This window comes from Pavona decussata, unplaced genomic scaffold (assembly GCF_977016875.1).
Source record: "Pavona decussata unplaced genomic scaffold, jaPavDecu1.1 SCAFFOLD_19, whole genome shotgun sequence".
Classification (NCBI taxonomy): domain Eukaryota; kingdom Metazoa; phylum Cnidaria; class Anthozoa; order Scleractinia; family Agariciidae; genus Pavona; species Pavona decussata.
The window spans coordinates 1,353,688-1,374,182 of NW_028145442.1; the positions used below are offsets into that span (position 1 = coordinate 1,353,688).

The 20,495-nt window shown below is 38.9% G+C and overlaps 1 protein-coding gene and 1 pseudogene across 2 annotated transcripts; both read left to right on the top strand.

The window, feature by feature from the left end:
* The first annotated feature begins 6,581 nt into the window (after window positions 1–6,581).
* On the top strand, window positions 6,582–14,568 carry LOC146486955 (techylectin-5B-like; annotated as a pseudogene). Its single transcript, XR_014858288.1, has 7 exons — window positions 6,582–6,656; window positions 7,255–7,362; window positions 7,723–8,139; window positions 8,466–8,516; window positions 9,071–9,115; window positions 9,238–9,610; window positions 13,686–14,568. The product of XR_014858288.1 is annotated as a techylectin-5B-like (transcript).
* A 2,928-nt stretch (window positions 14,569–17,496) lies between these two features.
* LOC146486956 (microfibril-associated glycoprotein 4-like) lies at window positions 17,497–19,578 on the top strand. Its single transcript, XM_085091089.1, has 3 exons — window positions 17,497–17,954; window positions 18,437–18,817; window positions 19,076–19,578. Exons 1-3 carry the CDS (start codon window positions 17,720–17,722, stop codon window positions 19,327–19,329), a joined length of 870 nt encoding a protein of 289 aa, XP_084947215.1. The 5' UTR covers window positions 17,497–17,719; the 3' UTR covers window positions 19,330–19,578.
* The last annotated feature ends 917 nt before the right edge of the window (window positions 19,579–20,495 follow it).

The window sequence follows — 20,495 nt, forward strand, 5'->3', positions numbered from 1 at the left end:
CAATTATCTTCGCTTAAAATCTTGCCGTGTTACACCCTTTAGTATAAATGCGAAAAATGAGACCTTTGTTGTTGTTTAAAGACAAAGGGACTTACGCATTGTTGGGTCGAGAAACACGATTATTTATTTTGAACGTCTTTTGGCAGGGTCTGGAAGGGGGGGGGGGGGGGGGTTGGGTCCCGAATCACGGGCTAATTTTTCGTAAATTCCCGAATCACGTACTTTGTTCACGTCATTTCCTGAATCACGTACTCTGGGAAAATGTTTTCTAAATATATCCTAGTTCTGACCGTTTCTATCTTGTTTAAATGTGGTGATCAACTTTGTAAAGACGTGGATTTGATAGACTCTCATATCATATCATATCATATACGTGATAAACGAACACCCTGCAATCTCACCGCAGGTTAACTGAGCATCAACATGAAATCACGAATAACAATTCCACGGATCCAATGTCTTCATAGATGACATATATTTAGCGCTGTCTCCTAAAGACTCGGATCTATTAGACTCTCATATACGTGATAAACGAACAGCCTGCAATCTCACTGCAGATAAACATGAAATCACGAGTCAGTTAAGAAATCCACGGATCCCATGTCTTCATAGATAGCATATATTTAGCGCTGTCTGATATCTTGCAGTTAATCCGAGCCACTGAACCTAGACCGAATGCCACAGAGCTAGCATACCCAATCGCATATGAAAAACTTCTCCTAACGGCTCAGAATGATCATTAAGAAAGTCTCCATTCAGTATACAGGTGTATTTGGGTTTTCCCTTCATGATCAAGATTACCGTCTCATTAAGCAGAGATAAGCTATAAAGGCTTTAAGACCAATCTTTTGGCGAACTGCAGGAGTCGCAGGAGTCGTGTGTTCTGTCGTGAATTGTAACACCGTCGTGAATTGTAATACCTGTCGTAAATTGTAATAACACTTGTCGTGAATTGTAATACCTGTCGTGAATTGTAATAACAGTTGTCGTGAATTGTAATAACGTACCTATCGTGAATTGTAATAACCTGTTGTCGTAATTTGTAATAATCCGAGCTGTCGTGAATTGTAATACCACGTTGTCGTGATTTGTAATAAGACTTAAGAACAAACAATTATACAATGATGGTAACATGACAGGCCAAACACGGCTCCTATTGGTCGAGATAGGAAGAATATGACCTTCAAAGCTAATTTGCTCTTACGAATACGCCGTCTTTCAAAGATCTCCCTTTTTTGTACGAAAGTAGGAAGGGTCTTTGTAGATCTCTCTTAGCAGAGGCTGATTTTCTATCAAGAGCCATTTACTCATCTGAATGGTTTTTAGGTAAAGCACAGAAGGGCGCCAATATTCTGCAACAAACGGCAAAATGTTTTTGCGCGTTTTTTGTTTGTTTTGTAGGGCCGACATTCTTTCGCTGATTAATTGACCGTCCGAGAGAATTTTATATTTAAGGTTATCGGGGTAACCTCTGTAGCGTAATCTCTGTGTGAATATAGTAGTTTTTGAAGATTTTGTTCTGAGAAGTCTTCAAGGAACTGTTATTTACAACCGAGTGTCAACCGAGTGAGTGACTCTCATACGTTGAGACAAGTTGAACACGCTTGCAGAGCATTTTAAAAAGAATGAGACTTCCTTGTCCAAATGTATTCATTCACCAATCATATTTTTAAAATACTTTTTTATGAAAAAGCGTACTTTTGTCGTATTTTAGAAAAGTCACGCAGCTGAAATACGGTCAGAGGAATAATTTTTTCCCAACCAAGGGTGCCTGACAAATTATACTATTCGGGTCAGTTAAAACGTTGTCTTGCTTCAATTTCAAAGCGTAAACAAATGTTACGAAAGTAAGCTGGATTTTGTGTTTCAAATTTTTAAAAAATACAGAAGGATCAAAATAAAGGTTGTTTTTCTTGCGTCATTTTTTATATTTTCTTTTGTAATTGTTTGTTCTGAAGACTTATTACAAATCACGACAACGTGGTATTACAATTCACGACAGCTCGGATTATAACAAATTACGACAACAGGTTATTACAATTCACGATAGGTACGTTATTACAATTCACGACAACTGTTATTACAATTCACGACAGGTATTACAATTCACGACAAGTGTTATTACAATTTACGACAGGTATTACAATTCACGACGGTATTACAATTCACGACAGAACAGTCGTGCAGGCCCGTCAACACTTTTAAACTCTGTTATTTGATTTTCACGGAATTCACGGAAATTTGTCGGTGGAAATCACGAATCATGGACTTCAGATACAGAAAATCCCGCGTCACAGCCGATATAGGATTCACGAATCACGGGTGGATTTAATCTGTAATCCCGAATCACGCGCTCAATTTCGGCCAAATCCCGGATCACGCAGAACCCCTTCCAGACCCTGTTTTCAAATACTGCCTACCTGCCGGGAAGCCATGAGTGAGCGATTTTCCTAGAGTTTCACTATTGAGAGAACAGGAATTAACTCGGCTTTGATTATTAGATTCTCTATGCAAACATTTGAAATGATGTGTCGATGTGCCGGAAGAAAAGAAACCGTACTTCAAACGTTCTTTTAATAGCAGTTCATGTTCAGTTGATTCCCACTAGCTCAACTTCAGCTGGAAAACTAAAACGATGTCATCATATCTAAGTGGGAGAATACAAGGTGACCTCAAATCCGTCCACCGCGAAATCCACGAAATCCTCCCCGAGGGGCCCCCCTCGAAATCCGCCTCCGCCGAATCGGCCTCTTGGTTGTTCTCACAGTAATACCTTGGACCTTGGTAGCCGCGCCTGGGTGGTGGGCCACCGCGCCCTCCTTTGTGCATCAACCCGAAAGAGACAAATCGGTGTACGTTAAATAACGCACAAAATAAAAAAGGGAAGATAACAGACACAATAGTGCGACAATCAGGGCGGCTTGATGATGAACGAAACGAAACTGCAACCTGAGAGAAAACAAAATCAAAGTCAGGGAGACTTGGTTTAAAGCGAGCTCTTCTTTCTGCCTGATGCTTAGGAGGGTGTGACATGACAAAATAAACAAACATTAACTACTTGAGTACTTCTTGGCATCATGCTAATTGCTTTTCTCTTCCCTAGCCCACAAGCAAGCTCTCCAATTAGGGTCTCACCCGGGAAAGAAAACCGCGAGAGGATTGGGGCGGAGCCTTCTCCCGTCCTCGTCCCAATCTCCTCCGGCTCGCATCGCTCACTGCTTGCGCTGTATCCTATCCCGGTTGATCTAATAGGGAGCTTGCTCTTGTCTTGTCGGCTTTCTCTTGTCGTGCATCCTGATGAACGCTGCTGAACAGAACTGATCCGGGCCCTATTCCCTTCCGACATGCAAATTTCAACATGCCGGTTTCAACTTTCAATATGGCACGCTTCATTGTACAACAATAGCTGAACAGCAGCCGTAACATTTGTTGATCAACAATATTGAAAAGTGAGTCGCTGGCTGCGAGCAATTTTTGTTCGGTCGGTTTTAGCGCGAGTGTCTTACGAGTGCGGAGTGAGTGACAAACCAGAGAATAGCCTATGAAAAGGCTTCACTCGCCAGTTCGAATAACTTGAGGCTTCTTCGTTCGCAAGAGTAGACGCGAAAGTGATCGGGGATCCAGGGAGCGCTTTCGCAAGTTGGACAAACTAGTGATTAGTTCCAATTAGGTAAAGAGAAGTGATTCAGCAGTAAAAAGAGCCTTGTGGACACTGGTTATTGCAATCACTATGTTATCACGGAAAGGCAATTCATACAGAATTGAAGAGTTACTTAAAAAAAACCCTTGCAAAATTACAAAAGTTAAACAGCCTAAAACCGGAAAAAAAATTTAACACGAAAATTGACGAAAAATCGATCTTGATAAGAAGTTTAAAACGAAGCAATGAGCTTGACCTATTCAGACGATTTGAAACGTTAAGCTGTAAACAGATCAAATGTTAATTCGTTCACATTCGATAATGATGACATGAAGTCGTCGAAACGTCATGTAACGTTTTTTTCGTTAATTTTCCTTTTAAAATTATAAGATTGAAAGGGAATTTAAAGCTTCTACTTATTTCTTACCAGATTCAGCTGTTACCACTTGTATACACAGAGGCAAGCAATTACTGCATTTTGAAATATTTTAATCACGTTTATCACACTGACGTGGGTTTAACCAGACTAAGCAAATAGCACGTACGATTAATTGATTATTTTTTTATTGATAGACTTAGCTCCTTATCGATTTTTAGAAACGTAGTTGAAGATTCAAATAGAAAATGCGCTGTATGTGTTGTATGATTATTACTAAAATGATGTCTATTTAACTCAACGCTTTCTTGTGAAACGAAGTAACGATGGCAATTAAGTTCTGGACCTGATAATTTATAATTTATTACAACTATCTTTGAATAAAAGCAGAGCACTTCAGATTGGCTCATTGCTTTCGACAGTCTATCAATAACCCTCGCGCCAAGCGTTTCGACCTTTCTGTGCGTTGAAATTTATTATTCGCTTTTTCCCCACCCAAAAGTTCGTTGTCTTGGCCAGAGAAGCTTGCTTCTCAGACAAGACAACCAGATGCATTGTAGCCAAATATCAAGCAGCAGTTTGACTCCGTAATGTCCTGGCTCAAAAACAAGTTACTACCAAGCTACGTGACCTCACTGGTAATTAAAATTTACCAACTGTTCAAACCAAATCGTAGTTAAACTAAACATCCTCATAAAATGGCACTTTTCGAGTTAATAAAATGGCTTTGTCTATCTTTCAGTTTACAGAGTCCACGATCAAGTTTTTGCTTCTAACGTTCGTGGCGGCAAACATTCGTGGTTTTTACTGTAACTTCATTTGGAACCCTGGCCTTTGAGGAAAAGGAAAAGTAAAATTGCTATTTTAATAAAAAAAAAATGTTTATGGAGCGCTAAATTATTTATTTGTAAGCGGTTACTTTACAATAAAATATCAGTTTTTAAAAGAAGACTTTAAAAAATTGTTAAACAGTTAACAAATAGACCATTTCCGAGTTGCTTTGAACCCATTATGAAATCGAGGCTAAGTGCAAAGTTTTTGTTATGAAAAGTAGTTTCCATTCATATGCAAACAAAATTTATTTTCATATGAAAAGTTTTGCACTTAGCCTCGCTTTCATAGTAAGGTTCACAGCAACTCGGAAATGGCCTATTGAAAAGCTAAAGTTTATACACGTCCCTCAAATGGGAGGAAGTATGACAGGGAATTTTGTCCTTTTTCTGTGGGAAATGAAACAATATCCTTATGAACTTACACAATAATTCTTAAACAACGAGAGTAAAATATCAGTTCAGTGAATTCATGAAAAGAATCGAACTCATGATTATTTCTAGCAAATTCTTTTTGACGAAAAGGCAAGAACTAGTCCATATATGGTCAGAAACATTTATAAACAAGGAGGTGATAATTTTTTTTATTTATTTTTTTTTACGTTTCTGTTGAAATTGCTCCTTCAATTAATCTGCTCTTCTTCTGGCGCTTCCTTCCTAAATAATCCTTAGCTACCCTGAAGTACTAAGAAGCAACAATTGTGCCTCAGATTGTCTGGTCTGCATAGCAAGCATTTCCGGCCTTTTTGTCTTTCAGCAACCGTTCTCTGCCTTTCGGCCGCGAGTCCTGCCTCAACTTTCAATGTACAGCGGCGCAGAACCACTTGGCACGCAGGCTACTGATTGACTGTCAGAAGGCTGTCTGAGGTGCTCTGCTCTTATTTAAAAGATGGTTGATGAACGTTATCAGGTCCATAATTTTTGTCATCGTTGCGTCGTAGAAAAATAATAAGATACTACTACTACTACTACTACTACTACTACTACTACTACTACTACTACTACTACTACTACTACTACTACTACTACTACTACTACTACTACTACTGCTACTACTACTGCTGCTGCTGCTGCTGCTGCTGCTGCTACTACTGCTACTACTACTACTACTACTACTACTACTACTACTACTACTACTACTACTACTACTAATAATAATAATAATAATAATAAGAAGAAGAAGAAGAAGAAGAAGAAGAAGAAGAAGAAGAAGAAGAAGGTTAAGGGTTAAGGGTTTTCATGATAGTCAACGGTTCCCCCCCCCCCCCCCCCACTCCCCTCATACTATTTAATGATTGTATACAGCATACAGATATTTCTACTGCTACAGAATATAGAGCAATTTCCATTTAATTCTTCAACTGCGTTTTCTTAAAATTGATAAAGAATATATAAATATAGAAAATGATCAATTAATCGTACGTGCTATTTGCTCAAACTGTCTAAACCAGGCGTCAGCGCAGTAAATATGATTTTAAAAAAAATATTTCAAAATGCTTTATTACTTGCCTCTGTAGATACAGGTGTTAACAGCTGAATCTGTTAAAAAATAATTAAATTCCCTTTGATCGCTATAATTGCGAAAAATCCACCAGTTACGCAAGTGACACATCTATTAAATGCAATTTTTTATTTGGAAACGAAAACAAATAACGGTACTTTATTAAATTTTGTGTCAAAACAGAAAAATAACATCTGGATGGTGTATGACGTTTTCAAATACATTTTGCCTTGAAAAAGGCTTAGTCTGAGGACATTTCTCACTTTTGTCTGGAAACCAACAAGGCTGCCTGCTAGGCCCATTGATTTGGTAAGTAATTATAACAACAAGGGAACTTAATAACTAATGTAAAGTTCCCCATATAAATTTTTTCAGGTTAATAATTTGTACCTAAGTAGCGCACAAATTTCCATTGAATGAAGTGATGTTGTTGTTTTGTGCTTAATTTGCCCGATTCAGTCATTTGCGACATCCTGCTAAGTGATACAGTTTTTATCGTGAAATTTAATGAACCGCAAGTTCAATAACTTCTAAAAACAATTGATTAGCAAGGAAAAAGGCTTCACAAAAAATAGAAAACTATACGCATATTGCGAGAACAGATTTGTTTAAAAACTTATGAAAGAACAATGTTTTTCAAATCTGGGTCTACGAGCAATGGTGGTACATTATCTTTAAGGCAATATTGCAATAGTTTAGGGTAAATCACTAGTTTTAGTGAAGCTTGCATCCTAAGTAAAGATTACTATCGTTCATTCATTTCATTCATTCATTCATTCATTCATTCATTCATTCATTCATTCATTCATTCATTCATTCATTCATTCATTCATTCATTCATTCATTCGTTCATTCATTCATTCAAAAGTGGGTTAGCTTGGATTGAAATCTATTTCCTCTTTTTTAGGCCTACTATTTGTATAACTCATCATGAAGATATTGTCTATTCTCATTATGACTGCTCTGTTGACATGCATGGTCGTAAAGTCATCAGAAGCACATCGCTGCAAGAAACGTAAGTGATTCTATTTGTATCTGTGGTATTTTATGTATGTACCATCAGTCTGACATTTTTGATAAATCAGACAGAAACGGTATCGTTGAAATTTCCAGCATATCCACCGTTCACAGAGTGGTACCTGCCATCACACGTGTAACACATGTCGCTATTAATTGAAGATTAGAGCATTCCCAAGGGTGAAGTACGAGCTCTCTGATTTGGTATGTTAAGTAAATAGATCCCTTGAGGCATGTGGTATGCTTTTTAAGCCGTTTTGGTCTGAAGTAGGGCATAGGTTTTAACCATTTTAGTACGAGGGTATTCTTTGCGCTTACTTCAAATCGGCGGTTGCAAACTCGTCAGTGATCCTCGCAGAAAATAACAACGACTTGAAGAAGGCACAGTCTGATATGATTAACAATTATTACACAGGACCAAACTGCAAAGAAATAACACAGCAATTGTCCCAAATAAAACAAGAAATTTGGTCCTTGAAGGTAAATATAACAGACGAGTTGTCCTCAGAGATGCGACAACTACTGGCAGAAATAAAAGGAGATATCAAAGAACTGAAAGAAAACCTTACCAGTGGCAGCAGTTTAAATGGTCTGTTTTCTGAAGTGAAACAACAGGTCGCCGGATTAAAGGAAGAAGTAAAAGTACTGAGAGAAAACCTCACAGGAGGCCCGGCGGGAAATGGTCTGCTTCCTGAAATGAAACAACTACTGGCCGAATTAAAAGAAGAAATTATGGCGCTCAAGGGAAATCAAACTGGGAGCCAAGGTGGAACAGGTTTGAATTGAATATTACTGTTTTGTGAACTCGAAAAATGTTCCTTTTAAATCATGATGACAATCTGCATGTAACCCTACCTAGACTGGGGCATTTTTTGTCTCCCAGGTCCCTCCCCCCCCCCCCCCCCCTCCTCGATCCCCCTCCATAACTTCGTAAGTATAAAGCTATGGCAATGAGACTTGGTGTTTCCTTTGACGTCCGCAACGTGCTAATTACATTATGTCGTATCAAGAGCACTCACAGAATAATACAACATTCTTATTATGAAGTGACTTCCACACGAGAAAAGGGTAACATGTTTTTATATGACTTTCATTTTCTAGTACCAACATCTTCAAGGCCGACTCCTACCCACAAACCTACCATCCCCTCAAGTAAGTGAATAACAAAAAAACATTTTTAATATCTATTTAGTTTCCGTGATTCTTTAAGGAAAGAGTAACAAGTTCAATGCTTTTGAAACACGATTTTTTGAAACACAATTTTTACGTGTGAGCTATGGCCGAGTGCTTTCCAAGTTTGCCTGTATCACTCACAGAATAATACGAATAATAATCATATTCAATATTTTTATGAAGTGACTCACACATAAAAAAGGGATAACGTGCTCTTATATAATGTCATTTTTTAGTACCAGCAACTTCAAGGCCTATTGCTACCCCCAAACCTACCTCGCCTTCAGAAAAGTGATTAACAACAACAACAACAACAAACATTTTTAATCTCTATTGATCTGGGCTGAGTTGCTCGAGGCATGGTTAGTGCTAACGATTGGTTAAGAGGTATAAAACCTATAGGTTGTCATGGTATTTAACCCGGGTTAGCGCTAACCATGCTTCGAGCAACTGGGCCCTGGTTTCTAGTTTCTATGATGCTTTAAGGAAAGACTAACAGGGTAACATGTTCTTGTATGACTGTCCTTTTTTAGTACCAACAACTTCAAGGCCGATTCCTACCCCCAAACCTACCACGGGTAAGTGATCTCATTAACAACAACAACAAAAGACATCTTTAATATCTGTTGATCTTTTTTCTCGTTTTTGTGATTCTTTAAGGAAAGAGCAGCAAGTTAAGGTTTTGATACACAATTTTCAGATTACCCGAAGAACTGCGCCGAGATTTACAAATCCGGAAACTGGAGCAGTAAAGTCTACAAAATCGATCCTGATGGTCTGGGTGAATTCGACGTGTTCTGTGATCAGGCAACAGCCGGTGGAGGTTGGACGGTGTTTCAAAAGAGACAGGACGGCTCTGTAGATTTCTGGCGGGAATGGGATGACTACAAGCGGGGCTTTGGCAATCTGAACGGCAATTATTGGCTCGGACTGGATAAGATTCCGGCTGACTACAAACAGCAGTAACAAGCTTCGCGTCAATTATGGAATAAAGGCCTTTGCAGAGTACAGGTCATTTACTGTTAAAAACGAGACGGCAAAATACCAGCTGAGCAAAGTAAATGGTTTTCGAGGTACGCTTAAAATTACAACTGTTATAGTACAGTGGTTAGAGTCGGAAGGTCGTGGGTTCGGTTTCTTCTGTGGAGATGTAAATAAAATGTAAATATAAATAATTTAAATATAATAACAATAATAATAATAATAATAATAATAATAATAATAATAATAATAATAATAAAAATATGTAAATAATGTAAATAATGTAAATAAGCTCAGCCTGAATATTGCCAAAACTGAATTAATGTTAATAGGCTCACGGCAGAGACTTGCTACTACAATTGGCCATTTACTTACTGTACAAATTGAAGGTCACGAAATTGATAGAGTGCCTCACACCAAATCCTTAGGAGTTTACATCGATCAAAATCTTTCGTGGTCCAAACATGTTAATGAGACTGCCAAGATTATCTCCTCTGGCATAGGTGCACTTAAAAGATTGAGGCCGTTCATTTGCGAAGATACAGCAATATTACTATATAGAGCCCTTATTGAACCTTATTTTGATTATTGCTGTCCTGTGTGGGACGGTCTCAGCAACGAATTAGCTGACAAATTACAAAAACCACAAAATCGCGCCATTCGGGTCATAACAAAGTCAGACTATTATTCTAGCGCTACCGCCCTCCGCGGTAAGCTGGGATGGGATAATCTCTGTACCAGAAGGAAAAAGCAAAAATTGAAAATGATGTTTTAAACTTTAAATGATCAGTCTCCGGAGTACGGACTAATAATAATCAATAATAATTAATATTTGTATGGCGCAAATTAGCATGTGTATATGATAAAATGCGCCTTAGGAATAGTGACAACAAATTGGCTTTGACTAAGCCTCGTACCGATTTTTTGAAACGTAGTTTCTGCTACAGTGGGGCACATTTGTGGAACAGCCTTCCATCTAACGTCAGAGCCATTAGATCTTTTACTAATTTTAGAAATTAGATAGATCGCCAATTGTCCTCTTCGTACTCCCACACGGCAAACATGTAAATCAGTTTTAATTTTATATTTTTATCTTGTAACTGATGTTTTCACCGTGTCTAAATAAAGTTTATGTATGTATGTATGTATGTATGTATGTATGTATGTATGTATGTATGTATGTATGTATGTATGTATGTATGTATGTATGTATGTATGTATGTATGTATGTATGTATGTATGTATGTATGTATGTATGTATGTACGATGGGATAAAATGCATAGAGTGCCTGCGTTTTCACTGACAGAAACGGATTAGTATGGAATTAACCTTGGTCTCAGAGTCCTCTCTCTTCTTTCCTGTCGCCACTGGTCACGACACCCAAAATTTGGGTGCTTGACAAAATTTATCGTTAGAGAGGGGTAGTAAAGTGTACAGTTGTCGCTTTCTCAGAATGGCCCAAGAAGCCAGCTGCGAAGTTTATGACAACAAGCAGTTTTAAAACCAAGCATTTCCCCACCACACACGCACTTTAGGCCTGGAGCAGGTTCACATTTCTTAAACTCAGGTAGAGTGTTGTTAATCCACAATAATTATTTTAAAAATTGTCATTTCGGGACGCCAGAGTGAAGCCGACAGACGATGGGAGACGCTTGAGTCAAAACCCAAACATGCCTTGCGATTAGAGCAGAAGTATCGCTGGCTTTACGCCTTTTAACGGAGCTCCAAATGGAGTAAAATGGGAACGAATATCAAATATTAGTATTGCCGAAAAGAACACAAAGAATTTTTGGCAACCGAGAATCCTCTGAAATAGAAAGTATACAGGCGACGTATTTGACTAAATTGTAATTGTTTAGAAATACCAGTGAACTGAAGCATGCCGCGTGCCTGACTTTAAGTCGTAGTTAAACGAAAAACATTGACCTCAGACGTCGTGATCGAAAATAATGTATTTTCTCACAGGTAATCGGTGACCAAATAAATATTCACTATTGTGCTTCGCGAATTACATATAAATTAGAAATAAAGTTTATTATTGACAAGAAGAATGCATTTGTATTTTCGTGTGAGTGATGAATTGTAACGCTGTTACTGGAAGAATCATTTTATAGAGCAAAAGATGTACTTGTTACCGCAGTTTCAGCTGGAATAAGTTATATTTCTGGTAGAATATATGGAAACAGTTCCGCCTACTGTAGATAGATTATTACTCCAATTCAAGTTGTAGAATTAAGGGTACTTCCTGGGTTCGATAGGGTAAAAAAGGGAAAAAAACATTTTTTTCGACCAAATAGAATTTGGGGATTTTATCTATCATTTACTGAAAAAAAAATTGCAAAATATTAAAAAGCGCGCGAGATATTTTGGAAGACATATTTCCATCTAAAAGTAAATAAATAAAAAAGGTGTCATAATCTTCTTAGTGCGAGACGCCCCAGAGGAATTTTCGCGGCAAACGCTTCACCCGGGAGCTCTTATTTCAGAAATAGGCATATTTTGTTCACATCTCGCCTGCAGAAAATTTCTCACTTCGAATTTTCTATTCTTTGCCGGCGCTTCCCACATGGAAAAGTCATCAAAAAACGAAAAGAGCCTGTGGATAAAATCCCGGAAGATGTCAGGGCCTAAGAAAAAGGGAAAGATAGGTCTCAGCGAAGATCGAAAACGTGATCTTGCAGAGAGCAACAAAGGCTCTTGGTTCGACCAAGAAACTCTAGTCGACGTTGAAGGTTCTGTCGAAGGTGATCACGAAGAACTGGAGCAGCGGCCTTCAATTTAATCCACTGTCATTGGATCAAGTACACAGAGGTCGATTGCCGTGCAAAAGTCCTGCAGCCGTAACTTTGCAAGCGTCCTGTGAAAATGTCAAATATCATATTCTACATCCTCTGGGCCGATTTCTATCTTCTGCAGCGAGATAAAACCAAATAACGTTTTACTGCGCGTTTGTAATGAAACATTGGAATAAAATCAGCAAGAATTAGACCGATGAAATAGAACTCAACAGAAGCGTATCAGCCCACGTGTAATACTGGAGATAGCGCGTTCTGCGTGGGCCTTTCTCTCGCTTTTTGCTCCGCTCCACGCTATCTTGAATATTTCTTACGAAGAAATCACCATCGTACCTAAATAACAGTAAAAATGCGATATTCTTTCATTATCATACATTTCCTTTGATACGAAATGAATAATCGCTTTAGCTTGAAGCGTAAATTACATTACACGCAATCAAAACGAACAACCTACGCAATAGTTATCAGTGCACTCCTCCGAGGAGTGCACAGTTTGGCAAACTCTCCGCTGACGCGCTTCCCCGTTTTCCTGGTTCATTTTAACGTTTTCCTTTCGCCGCTTTCCCCATCTCGCTCAATCACAACAGCGGAGTCTAAGACGTGTCTGCAACGCGATACTTTTTCCGCGAAATTCTGTGGTATTGTTGTTGACGCCATGGGGTCCTGTTGCTCGATTGGCTCGCCACCAAATGAGGTGTCATAATCTCCTGTGGAGGCTTGTTTTTCTTGCAAACCTTTATCGAGCGAAAACTCGCACTTGAATTTTGGCAGAGTATGTCGACTTTGAACGAATTAATAGGGTAAGTAGTTTTGACGGATTGTCGTGAAATTTGGCCCGAAGATTCGAGGAATAATGACAAACAAAAATGTGTCAGGGAATTTTGATTTTCAAAATATTTTCCCGTGGCGACTGTTTACGCAACACGACTCAAATATTTTTTGCTACTCAAACTTTAGACGTGGATATCTAAATAACCAATCAGAATTTCGAAAAAGCCTGACACCTTTTTGTTGATTGATGCCTTGTGAATAACACTGTGCAGCGATTTCGTTCTTCGCGCGGCGTTCGATAACCGATTAATTCAATGGAACGACCATCGGTCGATTCGAGGCTCTACTGGCTCCTGGCACTTAAAAAAGGAAAAGATCGCTCAATTATATTTTTTATAGGAAACTACATTTATTAAGCTTTATAATGATATATAGTTTGTTAGAGGTTTATTAAAACTTGCGCGCGTACGATTTTTTTTTCCAAAGGACACCCGCGAACCCAGGAAGTATCCTTAACCCGTTGTGTCTCTTGTGTGTTATGCCGTGTGTGTGTGTGTAGTACGGTGAAAGTAATTTACGCTTTTCTTTGTTCGTTTTTAGGCACAGTCGGAGACTCTCTCAGTTATCATCGCGGTATGGCATTTACCACCAAGGATCGCGATAATGACCGGAGGTCATCACACAATTGTGCATCGTAGTATAAAGGAGCGTGGTGGTACAATGATTGTCATTGGTCCAACCTGAATGGTCTGTTCAGGCCTGGCCGGGTCGGTGGTGAAGGCCTGATCTGGATTTCCTGGAAAAAGGACAACATTTCGTTGAGGAAATCCGAAATGAAGCTGCGCCCAAACGATTTTTGAAATTTTGTAACTCGTCCGTTGTTTTTTGTTTCAGTTAGCAATAATGCACGGGTAACAGTTTTAAACCTTGTAAGGGTATAACGGTTCTTTTGTTTTCATGTCCCAAGAACACGTTAAGATGAATTTTCACTGTCGCGTAATTTTTTGAACGTTAACGCGCGTGAATTTACCTACGTAAAATCAAAATAGAGAAAACTCAAGGTGGATTTCCCGGTCGCCTAAATTTCACGTGCGTATGGATGCACGCCGACGCAAGTCGTTCATATATCGCTTCTTATTTTGTTTACGTACGTAAAGCCAGCTAAATCTACGTATGTACGCACGTAAAATTTACGCGACAGTGGAAATCCACCTCTAAGCCAGCTAAATTTGCGTCTATTTGCACACACAATTTACGCGTCAGTGGACAGCTTATCAGTTTGCGGATAGTTACTGCTGTAACTTATAACTCAGTACTATACTACAGAGAGAATACAAATAACATTTGTTAATCTCTGCAGTAGATTGATTAGTGGCATTAAAATATTTCAAGCCCTTAGTAAGCAACGAATGCCAAGGTACTATCATCATGTTCAAATAAAAGCTTCTAAGCGGGACATCCATGTGTTGTTGTTTACTTTGCTGTACAGTGGAGTCAACTTTGGGTGCGTTTGATTGAGCCTATCCCGGAAAAGCAATACATACAATGATGACAAGAAATCCCTCATAAGAGGTTTTTGGAGTTATGGAGTATAAAATCGCTTTAAAATTATCCTGTGTCAGTGAAAGTTAACAGAAATGTGTTACTGAATGTACTACTTACTGAAAAGAGAAATGTAACACCTATTCCGCTTATCATGTTATTCCGGAATACGTACAATCGGACGCGACCTTAGTTTGAGTCAATCTAGGATCTTCGCGTCTCCAGAGGACGGCGAGGAGAGACCCTGGGGATGAGGTTGACTTTACCAAGAGACAGCCCGGCCGAGTTTGTGGAAGAAATCCTATAATGAAACCATTAAGATGAAAACTTGCATTGGACAATGCTCTCCTGTGATAAACTGCTTTTGATCTATACTTAGTAGGTGATTCTAACTTCTGAGTCTGTGGATAAAATAGTCACATTAAAGCCCGTTTAAACGGTTTCAACATTTGATTCAACATGCGTTCAACACAGTTGTTGAACTAAATATCGGGGGTGTTTGGACAGGTCGTTCAACATTGTTGAAAGTGCAAAAAAATATTGAAAGCTTGTTGAAAGTGTGTTGAATCAAATTTAGATTGGTTTAAACTTTCATTCAACTTCGCCTCAACATTTCCTTTGTCAGTCTTGAAAATGTTGAATGGCTTTGAAACCGTTTGAACACTCCGTTCATCCAACATTTTCCCAACATCCGTTCAACTTTTGTTGAACGAATGTTGGGTAAATGTTGAAATTGTTTAACTGTAGAACCGTGGTTCTAACTTCGCTAAAGTGAGACCATTCGGACAAAATCTAAGTTAACACTACCTTAATGCCAACCGTTTGCCGAGTGTATGAAAAACGTTCTAAAGTAAAACAGTCAAGAAGAAAGATATTGATTGGACATTACTTTCAGCTGTACGTTCCTACAGTACAGTTTTTAAGGCTGTTCTAGTAGAAGGTGGTTTCAGATTTTGAGTCTGCGTTGAAGATTGTAAAATGAAATCAACTGAACATTGTCTGCCCAAGCGCGTCTTCAGATTTTCCAAAACTTTACTAAGAAACGGCCATCTCCTAAGACAGGCAAATCCATGAGACAGTTTGAAAGTTTCGCGAGCCATTTAGTCAGGCTAGTGGAGAACATTTCACTTCAAAATCAAAAGAGGTGGATATCTGAATAAATTGTAAATTAAATTCTAACATAAATTGCCTTAAATTTTGCTGCTGGGCGAACGGAAATCAACTGATCTTGAACTTCGGCTTAATGTTCAGGTCATTAGCTCATTTCTCTGATTGATCTCAGTTGACTAAGCTGATTCGGTGACACAAGAAAGTCTATGCCACTAGCGTAAATGACTCAGTATCTTTATTTGAAGTCAGCAGAATTCTCCAAAGCCCTGGCCAGGGTGACTTAGCGGATTTGCAAATCATCGCAAATTTGGAGATGTTGACCTGCGTGCTACAAACAGACCAAACAAGCTTACTCGATAGTAGGCGTGATCAAGGTAGACGTTAATTTGTAAGAGAGGCATTTCAGTCAGTGGCCTTCACTTGTGCAAGGTGCCTAAATGATGAAAACATTTCCCCTCCTTGCGTGAGAATTTGAACTTAAACTCAAAGTCTACGTTTTCAACCTGCAAAATCTTGCTACTACATCACTTGTTTGGCCAGAGGATTGAAACGGTGACCCACTCTAAAATCAACAAAGCCCAGCCGCTAAGGTTCACCGCCGCATCACCGCACCAGTTCTGAGCATCGACTTAAGACATATTTTGTTTGGAGAGAATGATGCAGGTACAAATTTTATTCTTTTATACTGGAATTTGAAAACAATCAACTATGTGAAGCACCCTTCGTGGCAAGAAGAAATCTAATAATAAATAAATATATAATAAATAAATAAATAAATAAATAAATAAATAAATAATAGTTTGTCTCACGATGTAGCAACTTAACTGTAAATTACAACATTTCGACTGCTTACTGTTAGCCTGCTTAGCTGGCGGGATGTTGTGCGAATGTTTAACATCGCTTAAAACAGGGGAAACAATTTAAACGTCAACACAAAATACAGGGAAGGAAAACAGTAACCTACAAAACAAAGAAAATCCTGTCAGATTCTTACACCGAGGTAAACTTCAAAACTTTATATTCGCACGCGGACAAGGCTAGCTTTACTTCTGGTCTTCATCAGACGATAAGATCGACTCATCACGCTTCATTATTGGTATCGCGCAGGTCGGCTGTGATTGGCGGATTTCGATCCTTGCTGCTCATTGGTCCTCAGTTGCTCCGGTCTCGTGATCAGTGCCCTTCACAGTACAACAAACTAATCCTCCCCTCCCCCCCCCCCCCCCCCACCCCCAAATATGAATATGTTGAGACATCAAAAAAGTAAACAAACTTGAAAAGGTAGTTTGTCAAATAGTTATACTCAGACAAATAGTGAACCTCGTCAAAAGGAACCGTCTTACTTCTTTTTCCTGTCGAACTATCTTCTACTCAAGCACAGCCAAAACTTCCACAGAACCGTCAATGAGTAATGAGATAAAAACAAATCGGTCTGAGATCATGTACAGGACCAAAATCCGACGAATTTTTGAAAGTTTATAATGCAAAGACAAGCTGAGTTTTATCTGACCCAGTGCGCTTCAGTTTTTAAGGCACCAAAATGAAATTTATGTGAGAAAACCCCTTTACAATTAGCTTTTAAATTTTCTGTATTTACGTACTTGGCGTATAAATTATGCCTCTTAACTCTGTAATCATTTGGACAGATAAATCTTTTATCAAGGAAATAAACACATGTACAGCACTGAACCGCGGGAAACGGTAACCGGCATCCACCGAGTAGTAATCAGAGAAATCGTTTAGTTCATTTCCTAGCCGTTAAATACGCTTTTATGCCAAGTTATATGAAAGACAGCTTGAAGTCATGCTTGGTCGGCCGCGTCTGAATGTGTGGCTATTTTAAATATTGAAAAGTTCGCCGAAAATAGAATCTGGAGACGAGAAAAATCCCGTCTCAAAAGGAGCAAAATACGAATATCAAAGTATTGGGAATCATTTGCTTTTGGTGCTATTCCAAAAACGAGATTTATATCATTCGTGTAATGATGGAATATTTCTTCAGTTCAGTTATTCTGAGCGCTTTCATCGTCACGGTTCTTGCAAATTCTTCGGTAAAACTCGAGAAAAGTGGCGATGAGAGGAAGACTCAGTCTGATATGATTAACAATTACTACGCCGCTGGCGTCCACTGCAAGAGAATCGAGCTACAGTTAGCCGAAATGAAGAAAGAAATCAAAGCGCTGAGAGAAAACCTAACTGGCAGCCCCGGGAGGAAAGGTGTGTAACAGAACTCCGCTTTACAATTTCCTGAAAGCCTGTTTAATTTTTGCCCAAAATGTCGCGAGTTTATCATCGGCTCGACAACTGCATATTATTTACATTTAGCGCGTTTCTAAACTATTTCCATTAGACAGAACTCAGAATAGTTCAGTTGATAAAATTATAAGAGGGATAATTAATTTGAAGTCATGAGAGAGGAATAAGATCAAATATTTTCAGTAATCCAGCTCCATTCCCCTGTACCAAGAAACTGGCGAGAAAAATAGAAGTTGCATGCATATGTAGTTTTGGATGAGTCTTAAACCTTCCTAATGCTTTCTCGGCCAAAAAAACAAATATCGAATCAACTTAAAATACAAAGAAAATATCTCCAGATTGCATTAACTGTCACGTAAACAATTTATTCTTCGGATTCAACTTGACCGGTAAAATTGCAGTGAAGGGAAGGATAATTCTTCCGTGTGTTTTCAAATTTTCAGCTCACAAAAACTGCGCCGAAGTCTACCAGTTTGGAAACAAGATCAGTGGAGTGTACAAAATCGATCCTGATGGTTTCGGTGAATTTGAAGTGTTCTGTGATCAGAAAACAGCCGGTGGAGGTTGGACAGTGTTTCAAAAGAGACAGGACGGCTCTGTTGATTTCTGGCGGGGATGGGATGACTACAAGCGGGGCTTCGGCAATTTGAACGGCGAGTTTTGGCTCGGACTGGACAAGATTCGCCGCCTAACTGTAAACAGCAGTGACAAGCTTCGCGTCGACTTGGAGGACAATAAGGGCAAAACAGTATTTGCAGAGTACAGCTCATTTTCTGTGGCAAGCGAGAATGCGAAATACAAGCTGAGTTTAGGAAGTTATTCAGGTGATCATATCTGCATAAAATATAGCCTCACTGCGCTTAATCATAACATTTCTAAATTCCAAGTCGGTTTGGATAGTGTCCCCAATTAGTGTTCAATTAGTGTTCTCTGCTAAAGACATTGACACTTAAATAAAGTGATTTATTATTATTTATTAATGTTTCTTGAACAGCTAAACTGGTCAGTTCCTCCTTAAAAACCTTGGCATTCCATACCTGACTCAAATTAAATTTCACACGGAACTGTCCTTGTTTTTTCAGGAACCGCTGGTGATTCTCTTGGTTATCATCGTGGCCGACCTTTTACCACCAAAGATCGCGATAATGATGCCTCGACAAGAAACTGTGCTTCGTCTTCGAAAGGCGCCTGGTGGTATGTAGATTGCTACAGTTCCAATCTGAATGGTCTGTACCTTAATGGCAAAAGCAGCTTTTCAGGAATGGCATGGGGGAAGTGGAAAAATTATATCTCGGTAAAGAGGTCTGAGATGAAGATACGTCCAAAGAATTTTTAAGCATGATTCTTGTGTGGCGTTTTCCATTTTACTTTCTTTTTTGCGTGAACATTTATCGAAGGGGATTAAAAATTTACTGTAAGGGCGTAAGGCTACCTATATAAGTTTGGGTTCAACATGCGCTGCTAATTTTTTGTTTTCAATTTGCTGTTTTCAAAACTAAAACATTTGGAATCTCACAACTATATATCAAAATCTAACTTTTGGGAATATAATAGGTGGTAGAATATTTGACATAAAAAACGTCAAGACAGCGCGGGCCTTAATAAAGCATAGCCACCTTTGAAAACACTCAGAGCTAGAGAAGAAGAATTGAAGCTATCGTCAATTTGTGGACATACATGTGTTGTCATAACCTAATAAACAAGGATGCCATCAGGCGTAATTTGATGAGTTTTACTGAAAAAAAAAGTGGTCATAAAATGCTTTCGTAGTTTCACAGGTTAGCTTAGCTTGGTCAGGTGCAAAAGACATGCTGCAAATAAAGATTATTTAAACAATAAATGCTTCCTCTATTTTTTTTCTGCTGTCCATCCCTAGTGCCACATCAGACCATGAAATGCGGTTTTAAGTTATTTTGCTTCCAAGAAGAAAATCCGAAAGAGTGACATGGGATTCCAAGTGGAAGCAACTCGAACCTATGGTCCATTAGAGTGGAAAGGAAGTTACGCGTGAGGCAGGATTGTATTTTGTAAAATCTGGACTGAAATTTCCTTTAAATTTGTTAAGTTTAAAGTTTGGAAAAAATTTTCTTAAATTTATCCTCTTGGCGTTTATATAAGGGAAAGGAAGGTTTGCAGTTTCCCCGAAGATTGTGAAGGTTTTACTTGCGAAGAAGGAAACGCAAACGAAGAGACTGGGTGAACGTTAACTTTGAGTAAGGGTTTGTTAGGAAAGAAGCCTGCACTCAGCACAAACCTTAGCGGACAACCATTCCTGAATAACTATCGCTAAGTTCTCGAGTTTATACTGAGTTGATACCACCGAAATCAGCATCAACTAAGCTATTATCATTACATTCCGCTTTGCAAAGACACCCCCGTCCCCTCCCCTCCTCGAATGAACAATGGAGTCAAGGTGGAGTCGTGCATGGATGACTCTCAAACCGTGCACCGCGAAATCCACGAAATCGTCCCTGAGGGGGTCACCCTCGAAATCCGCCTCCT

Excerpts from the sequence above, each read along its gene's own strand:
- LOC146486956 (XM_085091089.1), top strand. The coding sequence starts at position 17,720 with ATGATGGAATATTTCTTCAGTTCAGTTATTCTGAGCGCTTTCATCGTC. Across the intron at positions 17,955-18,436 it reads TGGCAGCCCCGGGAGGAAAG|CTCACAAAAACTGCGCCGAA; the intron begins GTGTGTAACAGA and ends TCAAATTTTCAG. Across the intron at positions 18,818-19,075 it reads GAGTTTAGGAAGTTATTCAG|GAACCGCTGGTGATTCTCTT; the intron begins GTGATCATATCT and ends TTGTTTTTTCAG.